At 40.4% G+C, this 20423-nt stretch overlaps 2 protein-coding genes and 1 long non-coding RNA gene across 6 annotated transcripts in view; 1 reads left to right on the top strand and 2 right to left on the bottom strand.

The window, feature by feature from the left end:
- PHLPP2 (PH domain and leucine rich repeat protein phosphatase 2) overlaps nt 1–9013 on the bottom strand; it is a 75428-nt gene extending 66415 nt beyond the window's left edge. For 2 of the 3 annotated variants that reach the window (XM_060650240.2, XM_060650241.2), the window contains exons 1-2: nt 8857–9013; nt 1834–2096 (exon numbers count right to left, since the gene is read on the bottom strand). In XM_060650240.2, the coding sequence (XP_060506223.1) occupies nt 1834–2096; nt 8857–8955 (362 nt within the window). In that variant the 5' untranslated portion in view covers nt 8956–9013. Of the gene's footprint in view, nt 1–1833; nt 2097–8856 lie in introns of those variants that run through there. The other variant, XM_060650242.2, reaches the window with a different exon arrangement.
- Nucleotides 9014–11315: 2302 nt separating this feature from the next.
- LOC144614632 (uncharacterized) lies at nt 11316–12044 on the top strand. The gene is made up of 2 exons (XR_013552526.1): nt 11316–11570; nt 11837–12044. It is a non-coding gene; the product is annotated as an uncharacterized LOC144614632 (long non-coding RNA).
- Nucleotides 12045–16194: 4150 nt separating this feature from the next.
- The window catches only part of AP1G1 (adaptor related protein complex 1 subunit gamma 1), a 76729-nt gene continuing 72500 nt past the window's right edge, over nt 16195–20423 (bottom strand). For both annotated transcript variants that reach the window (XM_060650248.3, XM_060650249.2), the window contains exons 22-23: nt 18922–19020; nt 16195–17499 (exon numbers count right to left, since the gene is read on the bottom strand). In XM_060650248.3, the coding sequence (XP_060506231.1) occupies nt 17398–17499; nt 18922–19020 (201 nt within the window). In that variant the 3' untranslated portion in view covers nt 16195–17397. The remainder of the gene's footprint in view (nt 17500–18921; nt 19021–20423) is intronic.

Below are 20423 nucleotides of genomic sequence, written 5' to 3'. Positions count from 1 at the left end.
CCTTACGTTTTGCAAATGGATTTAGGAAATTTAGTTAACTGGTGAACAAGGAAAACATTCAAATGCTAATCTACTTTTTCAGGAATTAGTCCAAACCCTAAAAGAAGCAGAGAGTAAACTTCAGTTTAGACTTTTTAAGTGACATCAATTTTTAGCTCAACTAAAGGTGTTACTATTATTACCACATGTTGAGGAGTAAGTGGGAGCTTCCTTTCTCACTTTCACGAGCCACTCACTCTAAATCTACAGCTCTAACTTCTGTTTCAAGACATTTGTTACAGGGAGGGAGGAGAGAAGGAGAATGGTCAGGCATTTAAGCTTTTATTTGATGTCTAATTCAAAGAACCAGTCATTTGTTTTTTTTAATTGAAGCAAAGAGTTCATAAACACAGTATAAGACTACTATGAGAATACTTTTTCACATTTATATAAAAAATTCTAAAGAACACAAATGGCATTTGAATCTATAAAAATATGCTCAACTTCACTCATTAAGATAAATGAAAATTAAAATGACAAAATAACAAAATTCCTACCAGATTTGCAAAAATCTAAGTCATTAGGCTTGAAAACAGATTTGTCCTTGGAATGCTGACTTTATGATTCTCTAATTTAAAAACTGTTGACAATCAGGTCTATTCACAAGCAAGTATGTACTCACATGCTTGAGTATGTATTTATATTTACATATAAAATTTAATCCTAACATGATCTGGAGAAAGGGGAAAATAGGCATATTTTTATATTATTTGTCAAAGTTTAACTTCTATGAAGAGATATCTGACAATATATATCAAAATTATAAATGCAAAGGGGCACCTGGGTGGCTCAGTCAGTTAAGCATCCGACCCTTGATCTCAATCTCAGGGTCATGAGTTCAAGCCCTGCATTGGGTTCTGTGCTGGGCACAAAGTCTACATACAAAAAAGCAAAACAAAAAAACGGTAAATGCATATATCCTTTGGCTCAGCAATTCCACTTCCAGGAGTTTATCCTACAGATTACCTCCACATGGGAGAAATATCATAGGTAAAAGAATATTTACTGCAACACTGCTTGTAGAAGTAAAAAGTAGTAACTATCTGAATGTCCATTAATAGGAGACTGGCTGGGGCACCTTTGTGGCTCAGTTGGTAGAGTATGCCACTCTTGATCTCAGGGTGGTGAGTTCAAGCCCCATGTTGGATGTGAAGCCTACTTAAAATTTAAAAAAAAAAAAAAAAAAAAAGATTGGCTAAAATGATGGTAGATTCATAAAATGGACTATTATACACCCATTAAATAAATGTAAATTATATAAATATTAATACAGAAAGATCTATAAGAGATTTCCAGTCAGTAGTGTGCTGGATATAGCACCATTAGTTTTAAAATTTATATACAGGGGTGCCTGGCTGGCTCAGTCGGTAGAGCATGCAACTCTTGATCTAGGAGGTATGAGTTCGAGCCCCATGTTGGGTGTAGAGATTACTTAAAATTTTTTAAAAAAATAATTATAAAATAAAATTTATACAGAGAGACACATATTTATGCATGAGCATATATACTTCTCTATTTATTTCTACACATTTCAATTTCATTCTATTTACATGTATTATTTTTTTAAATAACTTTAAAATATTTATTTTATATTTAGATATCTGACCCATGGTGTAATCCAAATGAAGTAACCATCACATTTTCCTTCCCTGATGGCATTCCAAGGACAAATCTTATTTCAAGCCTAGTGACCCCACAATCAATATCAGTTCTAAACACAATGAAAATCCTAGAGCCCACTTCCCATCACAAAGAGTAATGACTTACATCAGAGTGGTAAAACTCAGACCATACCTGACTAGGTCCCCATGAAGCTGTAGATACAGACTTTCCCTTCCCTCTCCAGCACAGATTTCCGACGCGGGGGTCTCCACTGTACACAGGACGAGATGTAAGTCAGAGGAGGCAGAGGCGGTTGTAGAGGCAGTGGTCGTGTCTGCTCCATAAAGGTAAACACAACCTCTCTTCACATCTTCTCTCAGCCAGTCTCTTTCTCGAGAACCAAACCTACTTCTCCTATTCAAACAAGTTCTGCTCCCATTGCGTTTCATATTTCTCTAAAAAACATCAAGAGAAAGAAATCATTAGCTATAATGTCTGGCTGAGTTAGACACATTCAGTCTTCACCCCACCCTTCCACTCTACATTCACCAAACACCTCTCTTGGGGCCTTCCACATCCACCATGCCCATTCCTAAGCTGGAAAATGGTTTTCTCTCCTGCTAGCTGTTCAGGACTCTGTCCATTAGCTTCTCTGACCTTTTCTTTTTCTTATGTTTTCAGAAAAATGTCAAGAATTATCTGTGCACCTATTACCCACCTTTCATAAAATTTAACATTTTGTCATATTTATTTCAGATCCTTATTCTAAAGAACATACATACAACATATTCTTACATATACTGCTGAAGCTACCTGATACCCCATCAATTCCATTTCCTTCCCTCTCTCCGCAGAAACACTCTACTGTATTTGGTATTCACCATTCCATGCATTTTTCTGTCTGCCATATATGTATGTATCTATAAATGAAATTTTATTTTACATGATTTAGAACTGTAAATGCTAACATACTTATGTTTTACCCTGCCATTTTTGTGGAGGGGGGGGTGTCAATATTGGTCATGCTAATACACCCAGCTCATTCATTTGAATATATCCCATTATATGAATACATTGCAATATATCCATTCTCCTGTTGATGGCATTTAGTTTGTTTCTAATTTCTGTTATAAACAATCCTGCATTAGATGTTTTTGGACATGTCTCTATAATGCAAATTGAGAGCTTCTCTAGGGTCCTGACCCTCTGCCTCACATCCTAAATAAGTATAGAATATTGTACAAATGGTTTTTATATTCTAATCATGTTCCCAAAAAAATTACTGTTGCATTTGATAATTTAGGTATGTGAAATTCACACACATTGTGGTTACCTCAAAGCAAAAACAACTGCTACAGCAATAATATGACAAGGCTCTAAAGATCAGTATTTACCTGTTCGTTTTTATGATGGGCCATTTCTATTCCTTTTAATATAAAGGCATTTCCACTAATGCTTACACTGCCATACCTCTCTAGTGTCAGTCTCCATTACCTGTTACTGTTTCAGTCATATCCAGCTACCTATAACTCCCAAACATCTCACGATTCCTTAATTGTGTGACTTGTCTGAAAGGTCCTTCACCTTGTCCCTCTGATGAGATAGGCTTGAAAACTCTACTCATTTGTCACCCTGTGTTCTCTACGGAGCCTTCTATTTTCCCATCCCCATTCTCTCTGCATACCTAAAATTAGCGACTCTACTCTCTCCACAGCAGAACCTCTTCATCTTGAATATGCATCTATTACTATGGGGATCACAATGGGTTTTAATAATGTATTTGATATTTCTTCCCCCCTTCTATACTGAGAATCTATTACGGTGCCTTAATACCTGAGTGGCAAACTGATGCATTCAAAACTTAACTGACATCACAGAAATGTATTGCCAGTCTATACTTCAGCCCAATTTGCTCTGGCAAGAAGTTGAATAAGCTTGGGGCGGAGGGGGGAACATCTCCTTTTTTACAGAGAACTAAAATCTTTTTGCCAACCAAAAAGTAAATAAAACACTTGTTACTATTCCTCATTGGAAATCAGAAATACCTATAAATAAAGCAAATATTATTTTTGTAATTACCAAGATTAAATATTTGAGGACAAATGTGGCACCTAAGGTTCAATTTCTAAAGCTGATAAAGGATGGGCACTTGAATGGCTCAGTCGGTTAAGCGATGGACTCTCGATTTCAGCTCAGGTCATGATCTCAAGGTTCATGAAAATGAGCCCCATGTCAGGCTCCGCGCTGACAGCACACAGCCTGCTTGGGATTCTCTACCTCCCTTTCCCTCACCAACATGTGTGTGAGCGTTCTCTCTCTCTCTCAATCAATCAACAAACAAACAAACAAATAAATAAATGGAAGGAGAAGCAAAAAGGTATTCCCAGGGAGGAAGAAAGAAAAATATGAGAATGGCTTCATTGTTCAAGGATGACAAATAAATCAACTGTTTTACAGATATTAAGGATTTGAACATAGCTATTAAGACCATGAGGATTATTACTGATTCTAACTTTAGATAAGTAGGATAAACCCCTGCTACAAGTGGGAACTAGGTCTCTCTCTTCTCAACAAGAGCATTTTCTCAAAGCTGAACATCTCAGAATTAACAAAGGGCTTTCAAGTACTTATTTTACAAAGACAAAGGCCATCATACTTGTATCACCAAGTAATTTTAACCACTGATTAATTCCAAATATTCCTTATTTTTTAGTCTCTGGGAAAGATTAACAACTGGTCCATCTAAAAACAGCATTCTAGGGGCGCCTGGGTGGCTCAGTCAGTTAAGCGTCCAACTTCGGCTCAGGTCACGATCTCGCGGTCCGCGAGTTCGAGCCCCGCGTCGGGCTCTGGGCTGATGGCTCAGAGCCTGGAGCCTGCTTCCGATTCTGTGTCTCCCTCTCTCTCTGCCCCTCCCCCGTTCATGCTGTGTCTCTCTCTGTCTCAAAAATAAATAAACGTTAAAAAAAAAAAATTAAAAAAAAAAAAAAAAAAACAGCATTCTAGGGGGCGCCTGGGTGGCTCAGTCAGTTGGGCATCCGACTTCAGCTAGGGTCACGATCTCACGGACCGTGAGTTCGAGCCCCGCGTCGGGCTCTGGGCTGATGGCTCAGAGCCTGGGGCCTGCTTCTGGTTCTGTGTCTCCCTCTCTCTCTGCCCCTCCCCCGTTCACGCTCTGTCTCTCTCTGTCTCAAAAATAAATAAACGTTAAAAAAAATTTTTTTTAAATAAAAAAATAAAATGAAAACAGCATTCTAGGGGCGCCTGGGTGGCTCAGTCGGTTAAGCATCCGACTTTGGCTCAGGTGATGATCTCACAGTCCATGAGTTCAGGCTCTGTGCTGACAGTTCAGAGCCCAGAGCCTGCTTTGGATTCTGTGTCTCCCTCTCTCTCTCTGCCCCTCCCCCCGCAAAATAAAATACAAACATTAAAAAAAACCAAGGTGATTTAAAAAAAAAATAGTATTCTATATGGTACAGTAACATCTTTACAAGGAAGCTCTGTGTTCTGCACCAAGTGGAGAGAAATTTAGCTCACTGGAGAGAGCAAGTGGATACTATTCCACACAACCACCAAAAAGCTTCTTTTAAAAAACTTTTTAAGGTCAAATACGGCCCAATGATGTCATCAATCTTAAAAAAGTCAAGAGCAACCCCAGGAAGTTATTATTTTAGTTCATCCATGATTTTTCTTCTGTGAGGATTTTTAAAGACATTTTTAAATGTTTATATATTTGTATCAAGACTATAAATTCCTGGCAGCTCCTTTTGCCCAGGGGTCATGCCCCTGTGCTTTAATAAAAACACCTTTTTGTACCAAAAAAAAAAAAAAAAAAAAAGCTACATTCTTTAAGAACTTTACTGAACACATGTGTTGTTGGTCAAAAAATGTGTCTCCTACATATATGACATATTACACCCTACAAAGATAAACTGCTGAATTAGAACTTGAGTAGATATCATTCTCTTAAACCTGCTCAATGGGCATTTAAAAGGCCTAGATACCAAACAAGCATAGCCTTCTAGCAACAAATCTAGATGGACTGTTCAGCTGTTATTAGCTATTGCTGAATTACCTGTGCTTTCTTCTCCACTGTGTAAAGCATCAGATAACTGCTGAAGGCCAGTACTGTCCTCTGACACATTTTCAGCTTTTAGAATCACTTTTCCACTGAAATTGCTAGATTAAGAACATTCTATTGCTTTCCTTATTCTTAAATAAAAACTGTTGACAAACTTTTCTAAAAGGAAACAGAACTATAATTACCTCTCACATCAAACAAGTATAAAAGAGCACATTTAAGATTTAAATGTATTTCTAGAAAGCACAAGTCTTTAGAATAAGCCATGAATTAAGTACCTACTTTAAGCTTTTAACTCTCTAAAAAGGAAAATAACCTATGAGGGCTGTAATCAGTTCAAAGGTGATAAAATATTAAATGCCCACATACAATTAGCTCTAATATATGCATGGTAAAAACAAGAGTCTGGTCAGGTAACTCTCCCTATGCACTGAGTTCTATTAGAATGTGAAATTCTGTAAGGTAGGAGATATACTCCCTGGTTCAAAACTTTAAAACAATATAGCCTCATCTCCAGGAATATATATGTTAAGGAATATTTTGGAAAGGGTGGGATGAGATAAGGATAGGAAGAATATTTCAGTTCATTAAACTCATTTTGGTGTTCACGGATTTTTAAGAACCACATACACACATTATTTGGATAAAAACTTGAAGCTAGTTCTGACAAAAACGGATCTCATGGCACTCACTGTCCAGTTGTAACTTCTTATCTTGTACAGTCTGAGTAAAACAATAATCCCAAAGTTGTAGGAAACATCTGGAAAATGATGCTTCAAAGGTACTCCCAATAATCTTACGAGTATTACCAATTACCAGTATCATATTTATATTCCAACAGCAGTAAACGGGTACATTCTAATTAGCAATTTGCTAAATAAATCTGGGAGAAGAGTTTTGAATCAAACTTTCCAATATCCCATACAGATGGACCTAGATCTAACCTGGCTAAATTATACTAGCTTAGCTATACTAGCCTTTTTTATGAAGATCTATATTAGACAATAATGATGCTCACAATTAGGTATTAAGTATAATAAAGGCATTACAAAAAAAAGAATAATAAGCCTTTTCCAAAGGTTCTTTAGAGAAGAACAGGTAGGAGACTATGACTTTCTTCTACCTATAGATTCTTGTCCAGTTTCACTTGACACAAAATTCAACTACTCAGCTACTTAAAGAAACTTCTGTATGCAGAACACACAGCACCTATTCACCATTGATGATCCCATTAATTTGCAAGGATTATTTAAAATGTTGACCATATGCAATAAAGCAAGAGATGCAAGGGCATTAGACACTGTCAGCCTCCCACCAACTCAGTACTATAATCAAAATCAATTTCTGGAATCTTTCTAATGGTCCCCAGACTGGAACCCCAGGGAACCAGTGGTAAAGAGGATCACTTCCTGGAAGTGCAGGAAGGTAGGACCCTTGAATCAAGAGCCTCCTTTCTCAATTCCTCCCCTCTCATAATTCACTCCCTCCCCAACAAAAAGTTGCTATAAAAAAAGCCAAGGTTGTTTATCTTCTAGGCCAGAGGGCATTACCTATCTCTCAGACCTGCCCTTTCCTGATAAGCCAGGGCAGAACTTTTCTTCATTCACAATTTACACTTGGTGACCTTATAGTTTTAAATAAATGTCTAAAAGTAATTATGCCTTAAATGCCTTAAAGTAAATAAATGCCTTAAAGTAATTATACTTAAGACTTAAGGTTAAGTAAGTTAAAATAGTACGTACAAGGTTTATGCAGAAGTAAAGGTAAACTATGAAAAGTTATTTCTTTAAGTCACTGCACTAAGACTGGGAGGTAGTAGCAGAAAAAAGTGTTTCATATTCTACAGAGTTCTATTTTATGTTGTTTCATGGATGGATTCACCAGATACTTTACGTCTATTATTTTTTTCATTGTTCTCACCTTTGTAATGTCCTACAAAAAAAACTCAATAATACAATGCTCACCCTTAATCCCAATTAACAACTATTAATGCATTTTTAACTTTATGTATTTTCACTGTTTTGCACAGTATTTTTAAAGACATCAAATCCTCTAAATTTTCTTTTCTCTCCCATCTCGCTGGCAAGTTTTAAATTCTGCTGATTTCCTCTTCTAGAACTCTAGAAAGAATTCTATTCCACCTCCAGAAGGACATCTAGCTTATATATTTGACCTACAGAAAAATTTCTCTCCAACTATTTCAGAGGCCAGTAGAAAACTCCATCCAGTTAATTTCCCACAACCCCTCCTTTAAACCATCTTTACTGTTGCCTCCCGACCTTACATCTCTTGTGCATTTAAACTTCTTGTCATCCCCTTCAAGTCTCCACTCTCCGCCTTGCTTGCATCTGCTTTCATTTTCCTCCTACTCCCCTCAATTCCTGCCCCAAAATCCTGCAAGATGCCTGTTGCATAACTGCTCCCCCATCGCCGTCTCCCTGGATTGTTAGCCCCACTCCCAAAACAGGAATGCCCGTTCTGCCAAACCCCTCCTCCCCGCTGCAACGAGACCAGAGATTCCCGGAGATTAAGATCCTCCGGGGATTCTCTCTCCAGGCAGGCAGGTCGAGCGTGTAGGCCTGCGTCTCGGAGCGCGAGCCGGGTCCTAACTTCGGCGGTGAGCCCCGGGGGCAGAGTCAGCCCGCTCCACCCAGCACAGCCCGGAGCACACCGCAGCGCCCGGCCAATCACCGCCGCCATCCTCCCGCTGGGGTGATGTCTTCAGGTGTCCGGGGAGAAAGCCCTGCGTACTTACAGCCCTGCTCTCGGGCCACGGGCGACCGGCCCCCGGCCCCCAGCGAGGCCGAGGGAGGCCGAGGCGGGCCCCCGGGTCCTGAAGGAGCCGGGTGGGCGGCGGCGGCTGGGCGGACGCCGGACCGAAGGCGTGGGCCTGCGAGGCGGGTGGCGCGCGGCCAGGGATGGGCAGTCGAGGGGAGACAGAGGCGACCGAGGCCTCGGCGGGGGCCAGTCGCGGAGGACTCTGCGGGGTCCGCGGCGCCCCTAGTCAGACTGCGGGGCAGAGGGGCGGCGAAGCGGACTGACGCGGCGCGGGGGTCGCCGCCTGCCTCGGCCACCGCGCGGGGCAGGGGCGGCCTCTCTCCTTCCTTGCTCCCTCCCCAGCCCTCCCACCTCACCTTCAGGACCCGGATCCCGCCCGGCCGGCGGCTCGCGGGCGCTTCGGGCGGCTCCGGGGGCTCCAGCGGGCCCGCGGGCCCCGGCTCCACCTCCCCCATCGGCCGCGGAGGCTGCACAGGGACGCCGGGCCGGCGCTACGGCGCGCGAAGCCTCGGCGGCGCGCGCGAGCAACCCCTTGGCCCCGCCCCCCGCGACCGCGGGCCCCGCCCCGGGCCCCGCCCCTCCCGCAGCCCAGCGGGACCTGCGTAGCTGCGGGCCCCGCGCGGCTACGGCGAGGAGCCGAATCCTGGCTGGCCGGTGGTGCGGAGCCCACGGGTGGGGCCGGGCGCTACCGAAAGGCTGGGCCTGAGTCCCCCGCTGCCCTCTGTTTGGAGGACTGAGGGTTATTCCCTGCTATCACCGCCTCCGAGGTACCGGCTGGACTAGGGGCTGGTGGGGTCTGCACCTGTCAGTAGGGACCAGACGCTGCCCTCCGCAGAGGGTGGATGTTGTAACTTACCTCTCCCAGACGTTTCCTCTTTCTCCTTCAAAACTGGCCTGTCACCCTCACATGCGGAGCCACTGAACGGATTGTCGAGAATATTCACCTTAACAAGGCCCTTTCTCTTCCTAAAGATGCTCACGACGTTCTTTAGCAAATTCAACCCAACCTCGCGTACAAAATGTCACTTCCCTGCCTGAAGTCATAATATGGTCTAAGACCATTTTATTATTTGTAAGGCTAATTTAGAAAATCTTTAGAAGTTAATTTATTATTTTAATTCCTGAAGGGACGGTAGTTTTGTGACTAGCCAGTGGGCCAGATTTGGAGTCAGCCTAATTCCAAATCTGAACTGTGCCTCTTATTACATCTATACCCTTGTGCAGTTTATTTGATTTGAGCTTTTGTTTCTTAGCTGTGAAACAGAAATTCATATCTAAGTTATTATCAAGATTTTTAAGGGCTTACATTTTATTCATTCATTCATTTATTTATATTCTCCAGTTAATATACAGTGTAGTCTTGGCTTCAGGAGTAAAACCCAGTGATTCATTTCTTGAGAAAGTGCTTAGTAGGAATTCACAGTAACCATTTATAATTCTGATTTTCCAAATTTAAGACTTACTCAGTTCCTCAGACCTCTCCTCTTAATTCTGCTCTAAATTTTCCTAGGAAACCTTTTAGACTTCTGGATTTTAGGGTTTTCCTCTTACACAGGTGTTAGTGAATCTTCAAGCAACATGTAGGGAATTAAGCAGCAAAATCAGTAACTTCCGGAGGTTTGAATAATTGGTGAAAAGTTATCTCCCCATTATCCACTGCTCCAACTTGCCTAGCCCAGACTAACTGTATGTCTAAAATATTTTAATTGAGGGGTGCTTGGGTGGCTCAGTTGATTAAGCATCCAACTTCAGCTCAGGTCATGATTTCAGGGTTCGTGAGTTTGAACACCCCCTTCCCCCCGCCCGACCTCCCTGGGCTCTGTAGTGACAGCTCAAAGCCTGAAGCCTGCTTCAGATTGTGTCTCCCTCTCTCTCTGCCCCTCTGTCCAACCCCCTCCTCAAAAAAATAATAAACACTAAAAAAAATTAAAATATTTTAATTGTAGGCTTAGTACAAGAGTTTTGAGATCTCCCCCCTCAGAAAAGAAACACTAAAAAAATTAAAACATTTTAATTGTAGGCTTAGTACAAGAGTTTTGAGATCTAACAGCATAGTCTGTGCCCCCTTCTCTACTGTGAGATATATATGCATTCGGAGATCTTTTAAATTCTAAGATAAAATTTGACTCTTGTAAAAACTCTCTGTACAAATGATTTATTCTGTAAAAGTTTGGAAACTACTTTCTCCCTTCATATGAGCTACTTTGCATATGCCAAAATTCGATCTCCAGTAATCTTCATTTGTCTTATTTTAATAAATTAAAAATGACTTTGGCAAGTCTGATATAAAGTGAAAAAAGGTCTTAGGTTGACTACCTCCTGGGTCTTCCTTCCACCTTGAAACTACTTTCATGAAAGCTACTCAAAGTAGTTGAATCCTGGGGTGCCTTGGTGGCTCAGTTGGTTAAACACCTGGTTCTTGGTTTCGGCTCATGTCATGATCTCATAGTTTCACGGGTTGAGCCCCACATCAGGCTCCATGCTGATGGTGCAGGGCCTGCTTGGGATTCTCTCTCAACCTCTCCCCTGCTCTCTTCCTCTCAAACTTAAAAAAATTATTTTAAAAAAAAAGTCGTTGAATTCCCATTTCAATGCTTACTGGGTAACATTCCAGCAAGAACACTGGTATGAAGGTTATAGGCACCCATATAGAGAGAGAAGTGAACTTTAACCAAGGGCAGATGGGCAGTGGAAAGACCAAAATGTGGTTCAGAATTAGGGTTTCTAAAAGCTTGTTTCTTGAGGTTTTTATACATTGCCTTTTCCAGATCTCATGAGAAATTCTTTATTGATTGATCCCTTGAACAAGGGCAAAGGATCCTATCCCAGGATCAGCATTTTGAGTTAATGCTGGGGAACAGCAGTGGTAGATTGCTTTTTGGTTTTTTTTTAAATCAATGGAATAAAGGCTAAAGCATCAATTCAGAATACAAGCATATGCTAAAATTTATGTATTTACTATTTTTTCATCAACAACAGTAGTACCCCTTTCATAAGGAAAACAAACAACAACAAAAGAATTTCCAGCCCAGATGTTGCAGGGAATCATTTATGATGCAGCTCTTTAAAGGTCTCCATGTTTTTTTTTTTTTTTTTTTTTTTTTTTTTTTTTTTTTTTTTTCAACTTTTTTTTTTTTAATTTATTTTTGGGACAGAGAGAGACAGAGCATGAACCGGGGAGGGGCAGAGAGAGAGGGAGACACAGAATCGGAAACAGGCTCCAGGCTCCGAGCCATCAGCCCAGAGCCTGACGCGGGGCTCGAACTCACGGACCGCGAGATCGTGACCTGGCTGAAGTCAGACGCTTAACCGACTGCGCCACCCAGGCGCCCCAAGGTCTCCATGTTTTAAGATCCAATTTAGCAGTCAAGCAATTGATTCTCCTTTTTCAAATCATGTACTACCATTAACATTTTATACTGTTTCAAAGGTCACATATTCATGTTCTTCCCCAGTTCAAGGCAATGTGCATTATGTATGCCAAGGGTTATGTAACTATGGTTTCTGGAAATGGTAAACAGCTGAGACTAACCCTAAAAATAAATTCCTCTGGGAATTTCTGTGCAAAAATCCATCTGCCCTCACTGCAGGTTCATCATTACAGAAATCACTGTTTAGATCAAGCCAAGAGACAGACAAGTCATTACTGCTTCCTCTCTGTATGGTTTTATAAGTACATACCTCTCTCTCTTCACCTGGGAAGGACACACACACACACACACAAATTTATCCTAGGAGCTTTCCCTAATCCTCACTACAAAATACAAAGTCTGGAGAAGAAAAGTCTGTCAAACTGGTAGAAGAGCCATAAGATCTTACTACATTCACTTATTTATAGCTGGTTCCCACTCCTTTAATGATCATCACAAAGTCATCTTTAGGCCTAAATCTCTTATTTCTAACACAGGTTGAGCAGATTTTCTTTATTTTAGTTCCAAAGAAACAGGTAGTATTTACCTGGCTTCAGGATTTGAAGGAATGTTTTTTTCTGTGAATGTTTTCATTATTTCCAAAATAAAGGAACAAATAAACTAGGGGAGGAAACAGCATGGAAAACCCTTATAAGTGATAAAAATTAATTCGGTCCTTCTGGACTAAAGTTCAAATCTAAGCACTATTCATTGTATTGTTAAGTAAATGTCTGAACTCTATTATTGCTGGGTAAACTTCTCTAATGTAGCTTTTAGATTTTCTTCTACATGAAATTATATGGAGATGAAAGTGTTAACCAAATTTAGTATTAGAAACAAAGATGAATTTTAACTAATCCATATATAAGGAAAGATCACAGAAATGTCAGTTATCAAACAGTGCCAAAGGGCACTTCTGCATAAACTAGATAAAGGCCACAGGCTCTATTCTCCTCCTCACTTAGGGGGCTGTCACACTCTCCCACTTCTCAACCAAGGGACTATAAGGGATCACCTGAGTAATAGAAAACCTACAGCTTCCAACTTCCAACCATTCTTCTATGGAAGAATTCATATAAAATAGATCATGAAACAATTCATTTTGGCTGGTCAATCTTTCCTCTTCTCAGTCACAGATACACTTAAACAATTTACAGAGAAGCTTATAACTAAAACCCCATCCTGGCCCCTAATACACATTTCACCCTGACATGCTTTGCCTTGTTTGAGAATTCACCCATGTGGAGAAGTAAGCATTAGTTAATAATCATTAGTTAAAAATTTCCAATTGCACTATTGACTGTCTATAAACTACAGATTTAAGTCATTCAAATTCCTCTAGGTGAGATTTCTGTAAAAGAAACATTAACAGGTCAGTAAGTTTAGCTCAAAGCTCTGGAATAAGAATTCATTCAAGCCTTCTCTAATCTACTTGTAAGAAGCAAGGAAGCAAATTTTAAATCATTTGAGTATTGACTTTTTATTATTAGTCACTGTTCATAATTTGTTTCAACCAAAAGACAATACACACAGAATTCTAATGCATCCCATGTAAATGTTTACATCCATTTTATTCCTCACTCACCTCTAAGACTTATCATTTAATTTTAAATTTTTTTTACATCTCAAAAATATGTCTGCAATAATTAGAATTAGCCATCCCACTTAGAAACAGCCTTTAATATTTTTACAGTAAAGAAGATGTGATGGGGCTTAATGAAAATGTAACTTACAACAATTATGAAAGAAAAGGACTTTACAGGGACACAGTGGGAGTTCACAAAGGAAAGAGTTCAGAAGCTCTTTCCCATGAGCCCCTCCCCCCCCCAAATAGAAAACAAAAACAAAACACACAAAGCGCAACAGCAGGTTCCAAAAACAAAAACGAAAAATCTCCAATGCTCCATCCTGAAGCCAGAATCAGCCTCATGGAAGTTCATGAAGCAACCGTGCAAGCTGCTTCAGCACGTCCTTCTGTTTAAGTGTCCGGGTCCTGGAACCCTGCAGATGGAGCCCCCTCACTACTATTGCTTGAAAAAGAGTGATTCACCTTCCACTTCTACAAGCAGCCCCACCTTCCTGAGCCAAAGCTGGTCAAAGTGTTTCAAACTTCAGGTCTTTTCCTCTTCAGTGACCCTCCCCACTCCCAAACAGTCATGAACCACCTCTCCACCAACCACAAATTTGTGAATATCCACTTTTTGCTCTCTAGCTCTCACTTGGTTTAGGACCGTGTGGATAAAATACATTCACTAGAAAAAAATATACACATTCAAACTCTTTCTTCCCCCTAGTTCTTGTGACCCAAATATTTTCCAATGCAGAAAATAATCAAGTTGAACCTCAAACAGTATCCCCTTCCAATCTCTTCTAGAAGAATGTAAAAATGGAAAGCATGTTTATACAGTAGATGGAAATACTCAAACCATTAGTGCTGAACAGTTTTAAATGTCTACTCTCTTATATGAATGAAATACATCTTTAACCTAGTAAGAGGAAAGAATCCCCTCCCAACTGTTACACTGAGGAATGTTTCTTTAAATGAGAAAGACCTTAAAAGGAACAGATGATCACTACACACAGCATAAAACATTCCATGACTGTCCAAATCACCTCAAGGTAACAGCACCAGAGCATTGTGGGAGAAGCTTCTTGGGTAGAGCACCCTTCCTACAGTTTTTTGAGATTACTTAGATTAATTCTCCCTTAGGATTACTTTGGGGCTGGGGGTAGGAGTGACAGGAAAGAGGGGGAAAATGAGGTAAAAGTGCATGTGAAATTGTCCAAGTATGTGTAGGCTCACTGCTTATCACCCTGGAGTTATTAAAACAGCCATGGAAATCACTCTTTCCTCACAATGGCTCTGAAGTTGTAAATCTATTCAAATTTGCTCCCCCTCGAATGGTCATACCAGGGAAAGAAATTACTGAAATGTGTAAGTATTCATAAAAATTAAGAGATTTCTCCTTTTAGCAGCAAGGCCAAGTACGAGGAGAACTTATTCTGATCCTAGAAACTAAGGCACGCTGAAGCTTTCAAAGATCCAATTACTTGGAACAGTCTTCACAACCATCAGTATCCTAGGCAGTTTTTTGGCCACTAGTTCTTCAGTGTGGTGCTCAGTTTCACTCTCCAAAACCACTTCATATTCTAGGCAGCACCCCTTGTGTTAAGGCCATGATTTTTATCCCTTTATCTAGACAAAGCTATGAATAATCCTATAACTCTACCTCGAAACTATAATCACCCATGGACATTTGTTACTAGAGTAGACCCCTTCCAGCTCCATTAGCTAGCATTGTCTTCTAGCATGGTCTTCAGCAGGTTTCTGAGATCCAACTCAGTCCAACTAAAGAAACTTGAACTGGTCAATTATAAACGTGAGAGAAAATAAAGCCTCTAACACAAAGAGGAATGTTAGATAAATTCTATTCAAGAAATCCACCAATATTATGTTAACCCTATCATGTTTCACAGCATTAAGTATCCATCCAAGGAAATCAGTCTGCAAAAGAAAGCTTAAAAGGCTGTATTTTTCATCGCACAGGCAGAGCAGCTGTTGGAAATATACACTAGTCCACACTTGCCTTTACTGAAAACTATGCACAAGGTAATATCCTGTTCTTGACTCAATCAACCATTTACCCAGTAGAGTAAATTTTAGCAAATCTTGCTCTTATATAAGACCAGAAATCTTCCCCTTTGGAGCCTTTTAGTTCAACCCCCATTTGTCAAATGTTAGGAATAATCTAGCATCTGATACAGAGCTAGATTTGACAAGACACTGAAAATTTTAAGTAAAGGCTTGGGGAAGTGAAGGGGGAAAAAAAGATATTTGTACCCAGGTTTAAGACCAGAGCCAAAGTAGTCATTATACTGTAATCAATACAGTAATGATTGCAAACATTATAAGAGCAAGGTGGGCCTGACTTTTTCTTTCTTCTTTTAGTGTATCAGACATGGCACCTGTGCACCTGAACGTACACGGTACATTCAATATGTGCCACAGGAGTCACCTTACCTCACTCCAGCAACTCAGTGTTAAGGTTTGATAACACAAGGGTCCTTTCTAAAAAGCACTCGGCACTCTCGCTAGTTTAAAAAGCTCCAGACCTCAGGTCTTTGATGCAGATATTCATGAGATTGGCTACTCTCAAGACACCAACTTCTCAGACTCAGGAAAGGATATGCCTACCCTATGGTGTCCATAAGACCTCCTCTCATACAGGGGCAAGGAAGCTACATGGCTTCATTCCAACACCATAAAGTACAATATAGGAAAGATTTCTTTAACCGCGTGGTCTTTATTTCAGTGCCAGTGTTACAGATACAACACAAATGTTCCAGTTAGAAGAAGGAATTCAAACGGAATGCCAAGGTCCAAGCCAGGCTCAGGAAATAAAAAGGAAGGTTTGGAATCATGGAGAAGATGACTCCAATATGCTCTAGGATGAGTCTGATACTCACTCTTCCTATGGGCAAAGGTGCTTTTTTAAAGGAGTCTGATCTTAAAAAGCTAACTCCTCTTTCCACCCATTTACCATAGTTCAACAGGCAAGTTATGGGCTTAGGAGAAACTTTTAAAATTTGTGGTGGGAACAGGGGCATTAATAACTATTAATATATCCTTTAGAAATTGTTCACTTTGCACTTTCAGGGGAATCAATTCTGAAAATCATGGAGAATATTCATGACTACAGCTAAAGAATGGAGAGAAGGGGGAGCTGGAAGAGCCTTGGGAGTTTCTATTACAAATAGAGCACCATATCCTTCATGCCAAATCTCAACAAAAGCTCTTTTTAACTGCATCTGTCCAGTGTTTAAACCTCTCCAGGTCTACCCAGTTCTTGGTAACAAACATACATACATGTGTGTGTCTGTGTGTATACAGCAATGCACAGAAAAGGCTACCAGGAGCCTAATGCCTCTTTCAAACATTGGGGGAACCAGTAGAAAAAGGCAGGGCTCCCTAAAGTCCATTTTTACATTTCCGTTCTGAATGCCTGATGTAAAAAGCGCCTGAAGATAGTAACCCAGCTAGTGAGGAATGAATACCCCACCTCGCCCAGTCCACAGAAAAACACAGTAGAAAGAAGGGGCAACTCTTTGCTGCACAGACAGAGTGAGTGTTTTCTTGCCATGGATTCTAGTCCTCTCCTCCAGACCAGCTGCTTATTTCCTCAGGGGCCCAGGGAATGTTAATTCTGGCTGTAAATGTGGGACGGGTGGAGAAGTGCGGACAAAGGAGAAGAGGAGGAAGAGTGCAAAGTAGCCTCCAGAAGCAGCCAGCCTCAACAGTGGAGGAGAGGAGATTCGTCTTTGACAATGCTTCAAGGTCAGCGATAACTTCAGGAAAATCCTCCTCAACAGTTCTCTTCAGCTCCTCATGCCCATGGTACAGTTGGGGGGGACTTGCCAGCGATCACAACCTCCTTCCCAGAGTTCCTTTGATTGAGTGGGACAAGAATGAGAATGGTGCCCAGGCCCTCATTGCCAGGACTGAGGGGGAAAGTTGTTCACCTCTGCTAGATCTTGCATTGCTGAGCCCTTGTGGTTATATGTGAGCTTGATCCGCATTCGCAGCTGTTGCTGTGGAAGAACAGAGAATTACAAGTTATACACTGAAAGGAAATCTCTAGAATCTATGTGGGCCACAAACAGACTTTTTTTTTTTTTTTTTGACGGAGAGCACATGTGCAAGTTGGGGAGGGGCAGAGACGGCGGGGGGGGTTGGGGGGGGGCAGGGAGAATCTTAAGCAGGCTCCAAGCCCAACAGAGGGCTCAATCTCCAACCCTGGGATCATGACCTGAGCCAAAATCAAGAGTCAGACACTTAACCAAATGAGCCACCCAGGCAGCCCTACAAAATAGACTTTTAATCTCAAAGGAAACAAATTATTTTACAGCAAAGCTGTCTCTTAAAAATGATACAGGCAAACCACCACCATCCCTACTGCCTAGTACTCTGGCCAACATCATGCAGTCGAGTAGAGAAAAGGCATCTCCAAAACACATCATCAGCTCCAATCCTAGAACTGCATTAACGGGACAGAACCACTTGGGAGCATTTCATAGTCACACTGGCTGAGTGCTTTTCAAAAACATTCAACCTTTGGATCCAAGCTTCTAGAAAAATGAGGTAAACATAGTCATCTTATGCTCTACATTCAGAGATACTGATGTTCTCTGTAAAACCAATAGTAAATGTGAACATAAACTTTTTTGTTCCCAGGACAGAAAAAAAAGAGTTAACTTATGGTAACAGAAGTCATTATAAGACAGCTCAATTATAAATCCTTTTGACTTTCTGTGGCAGATTTCAAATATTAATGCACTAAGAAAATTTGTACTCTTATGTATCAGATCATCAAAGGAATCTATGCTATGCTATAGGCAGATACTCCAAAATACACTGCATAGCAGAGGAAAGGCAAAATGTTTCGTGAGAAGGAAATATCGGGGTTATTAGACACTGCTAGAAATCTTTTAACCATTTTCAAAACCTGTTTGAAAACGAGTCAAATGATGACTATTAAAGAGTCAATTTACTTCTTTGAGAAGATGTAATGAAAATATTGCTTAATTTCAGTTTCTAAAGCTACTTTTCATTTGGCTGGTTCATTAAAAATGCTTCCACTTTTGCTGTGAATACTTACTACAGTAGTAAATGTGGATATATGGGGTTGTACAGATACTCTTACCCTAGACTGCAACTTGTGTAAAGATTAAAATGTCTAACCTTCTGCTCTTCTACAAAGAAATTAAACCTGTAAGCCTCCAAATAGATAATTCTTTAAAGCTGCATTTTAATAAGTTGCCACTAAACCATTTCATGTGTTTGAGCTGCATTTATTATCTAATCTACAAAAGAATAAAGAGGTTAGAGTAGACCTTTCCCAGATTTCTTCTATGAATATGAGTCAAAAAAAACCTAGAGAACCAAAGCAAAATTTTATTTCAGGAAATATGCTTATACTTCACTCAGATATTGCCTTCAAATGTGCTACTCACCTTCTGTGGGTTCAGAACTTTAATGACTTGTGTGATGGTCCCCGTATTAAATGCTGGGACAATGCTGCTACTAGGAGACAGAAGCTGCAGCTGGAATGTCTGTGGGGAACAAAGGGCACTCTTCAGAAAAAATAATACAGTCAATACTGTGTCAGAGATGTCAACAAATAAAAATGTCAAGACACTAAAATGATTATTCAAGTAACAGATTTACCTACTACTATGCTCTATTTGTTTTCCAGATACCAGCAATTCATAGTATGTGGGCTGACTATAACCTTCATGTTGTTTAAAAAAAAAAAAAAAAAAAAGCCACCATTAGGTCTTTGATCATGAAAACTAGCAATGAGCCACTCTCCTCTTTACAAGCAAAAGGAACTTTAGCCTACCACTTTTCAAAAGGTAACCAATTCTTGTTTTGGCAACCTCACTTAATAGTAACTGATCAACTACGCAGGTAAAAAATGGGTGTCTGTGGCTAAAGAAAGCTAGAAAAAAAGAAAAAAACTTTCTAGAAATAACAAACCAGCATACCATTCACCAACTACAGCCCTTTATGCTTTGGTGTGAGTGGGATCAGGAGAGTTGACCTTTTGTTTTCTGAAGTCTACATAATCTGGAATGTGTCAAAGGCTACATGACAGAGGTAAAGGAAAAGCTGGAAAGAGCCCAGATGTTAATATGTATGTGGAATACACCAGGATCTCTCCATTAGTGACACAGGGATTAAGAGAAAAATTACGTGCAGAACTAGCCTATACAGCAAAAGACCTGGAAAAGCCAAATGCCACAATTTTTAGTGTTAGTAAGTTTCATGTGTTTGTTCACAGAGAAGAGATAAAAGTGCTGTAAGATAGGTCAACGATAATTGTTAGCACAATATAGTATATATATGTAGCGATTCTACATACTAGGATTTTTTTTTTTTAATTCAAGTTTATTTATTTTCAGAGAGACAGCACAAGCAAGGTAGGGGCAAAGAGAGAGGGGAGAGAGAGAATCCCAAGCAGGCCCTGCACTGTCAGCGCACTGCCCGACATGGAGCTGGAACTCATGAACTGTGAGGTCATGACCTGAGCTGAAGGCAGACGATTAACCGACTGAGCCATCCAGGTGCCCCTATACATTAGGATTGTTAAAATCTTTCCTGAATAGTGTAGTCTTCTAAAATATTAGAGAGTGATCATCATCAGGGAAACACAAATTAAAACCACAACGAGATACCATCTCACACCTGTCAGAATGGCTAAAATTAACAACTCAGGCAACGACGAGAGATGTCAGCAAGGATGTGGAGAAAGAGGAACCCTTTTGCAGTGCAGGTGGGAATGTAAACTGGTACAGCCACTCCGGAAAACAGTATGGAGGTTCCTCAAAAAATTAAAAATAGAACTACCGTACAACCCAGCAACTGCACTACTAGGTATTTATCCAAAGGATACAGGTGTGCTGTTTCAAAGGGGCACATGCACCCCTATGTTTATAGCAGCGCTATCAACAAT

The sequence above is a fragment of the Panthera onca genome, chromosome E2, assembly GCF_046562875.1.
Source record: "Panthera onca isolate mPanOnc1 chromosome E2, mPanOnc1 haplotype 2, whole genome shotgun sequence".
In the NCBI taxonomy this organism is placed as follows: domain Eukaryota; kingdom Metazoa; phylum Chordata; class Mammalia; order Carnivora; family Felidae; genus Panthera; species Panthera onca.
The sequence above is the reverse complement of the archived record's forward strand: the minus strand, read 5'-3'. Positions and strand labels throughout refer to the sequence as shown.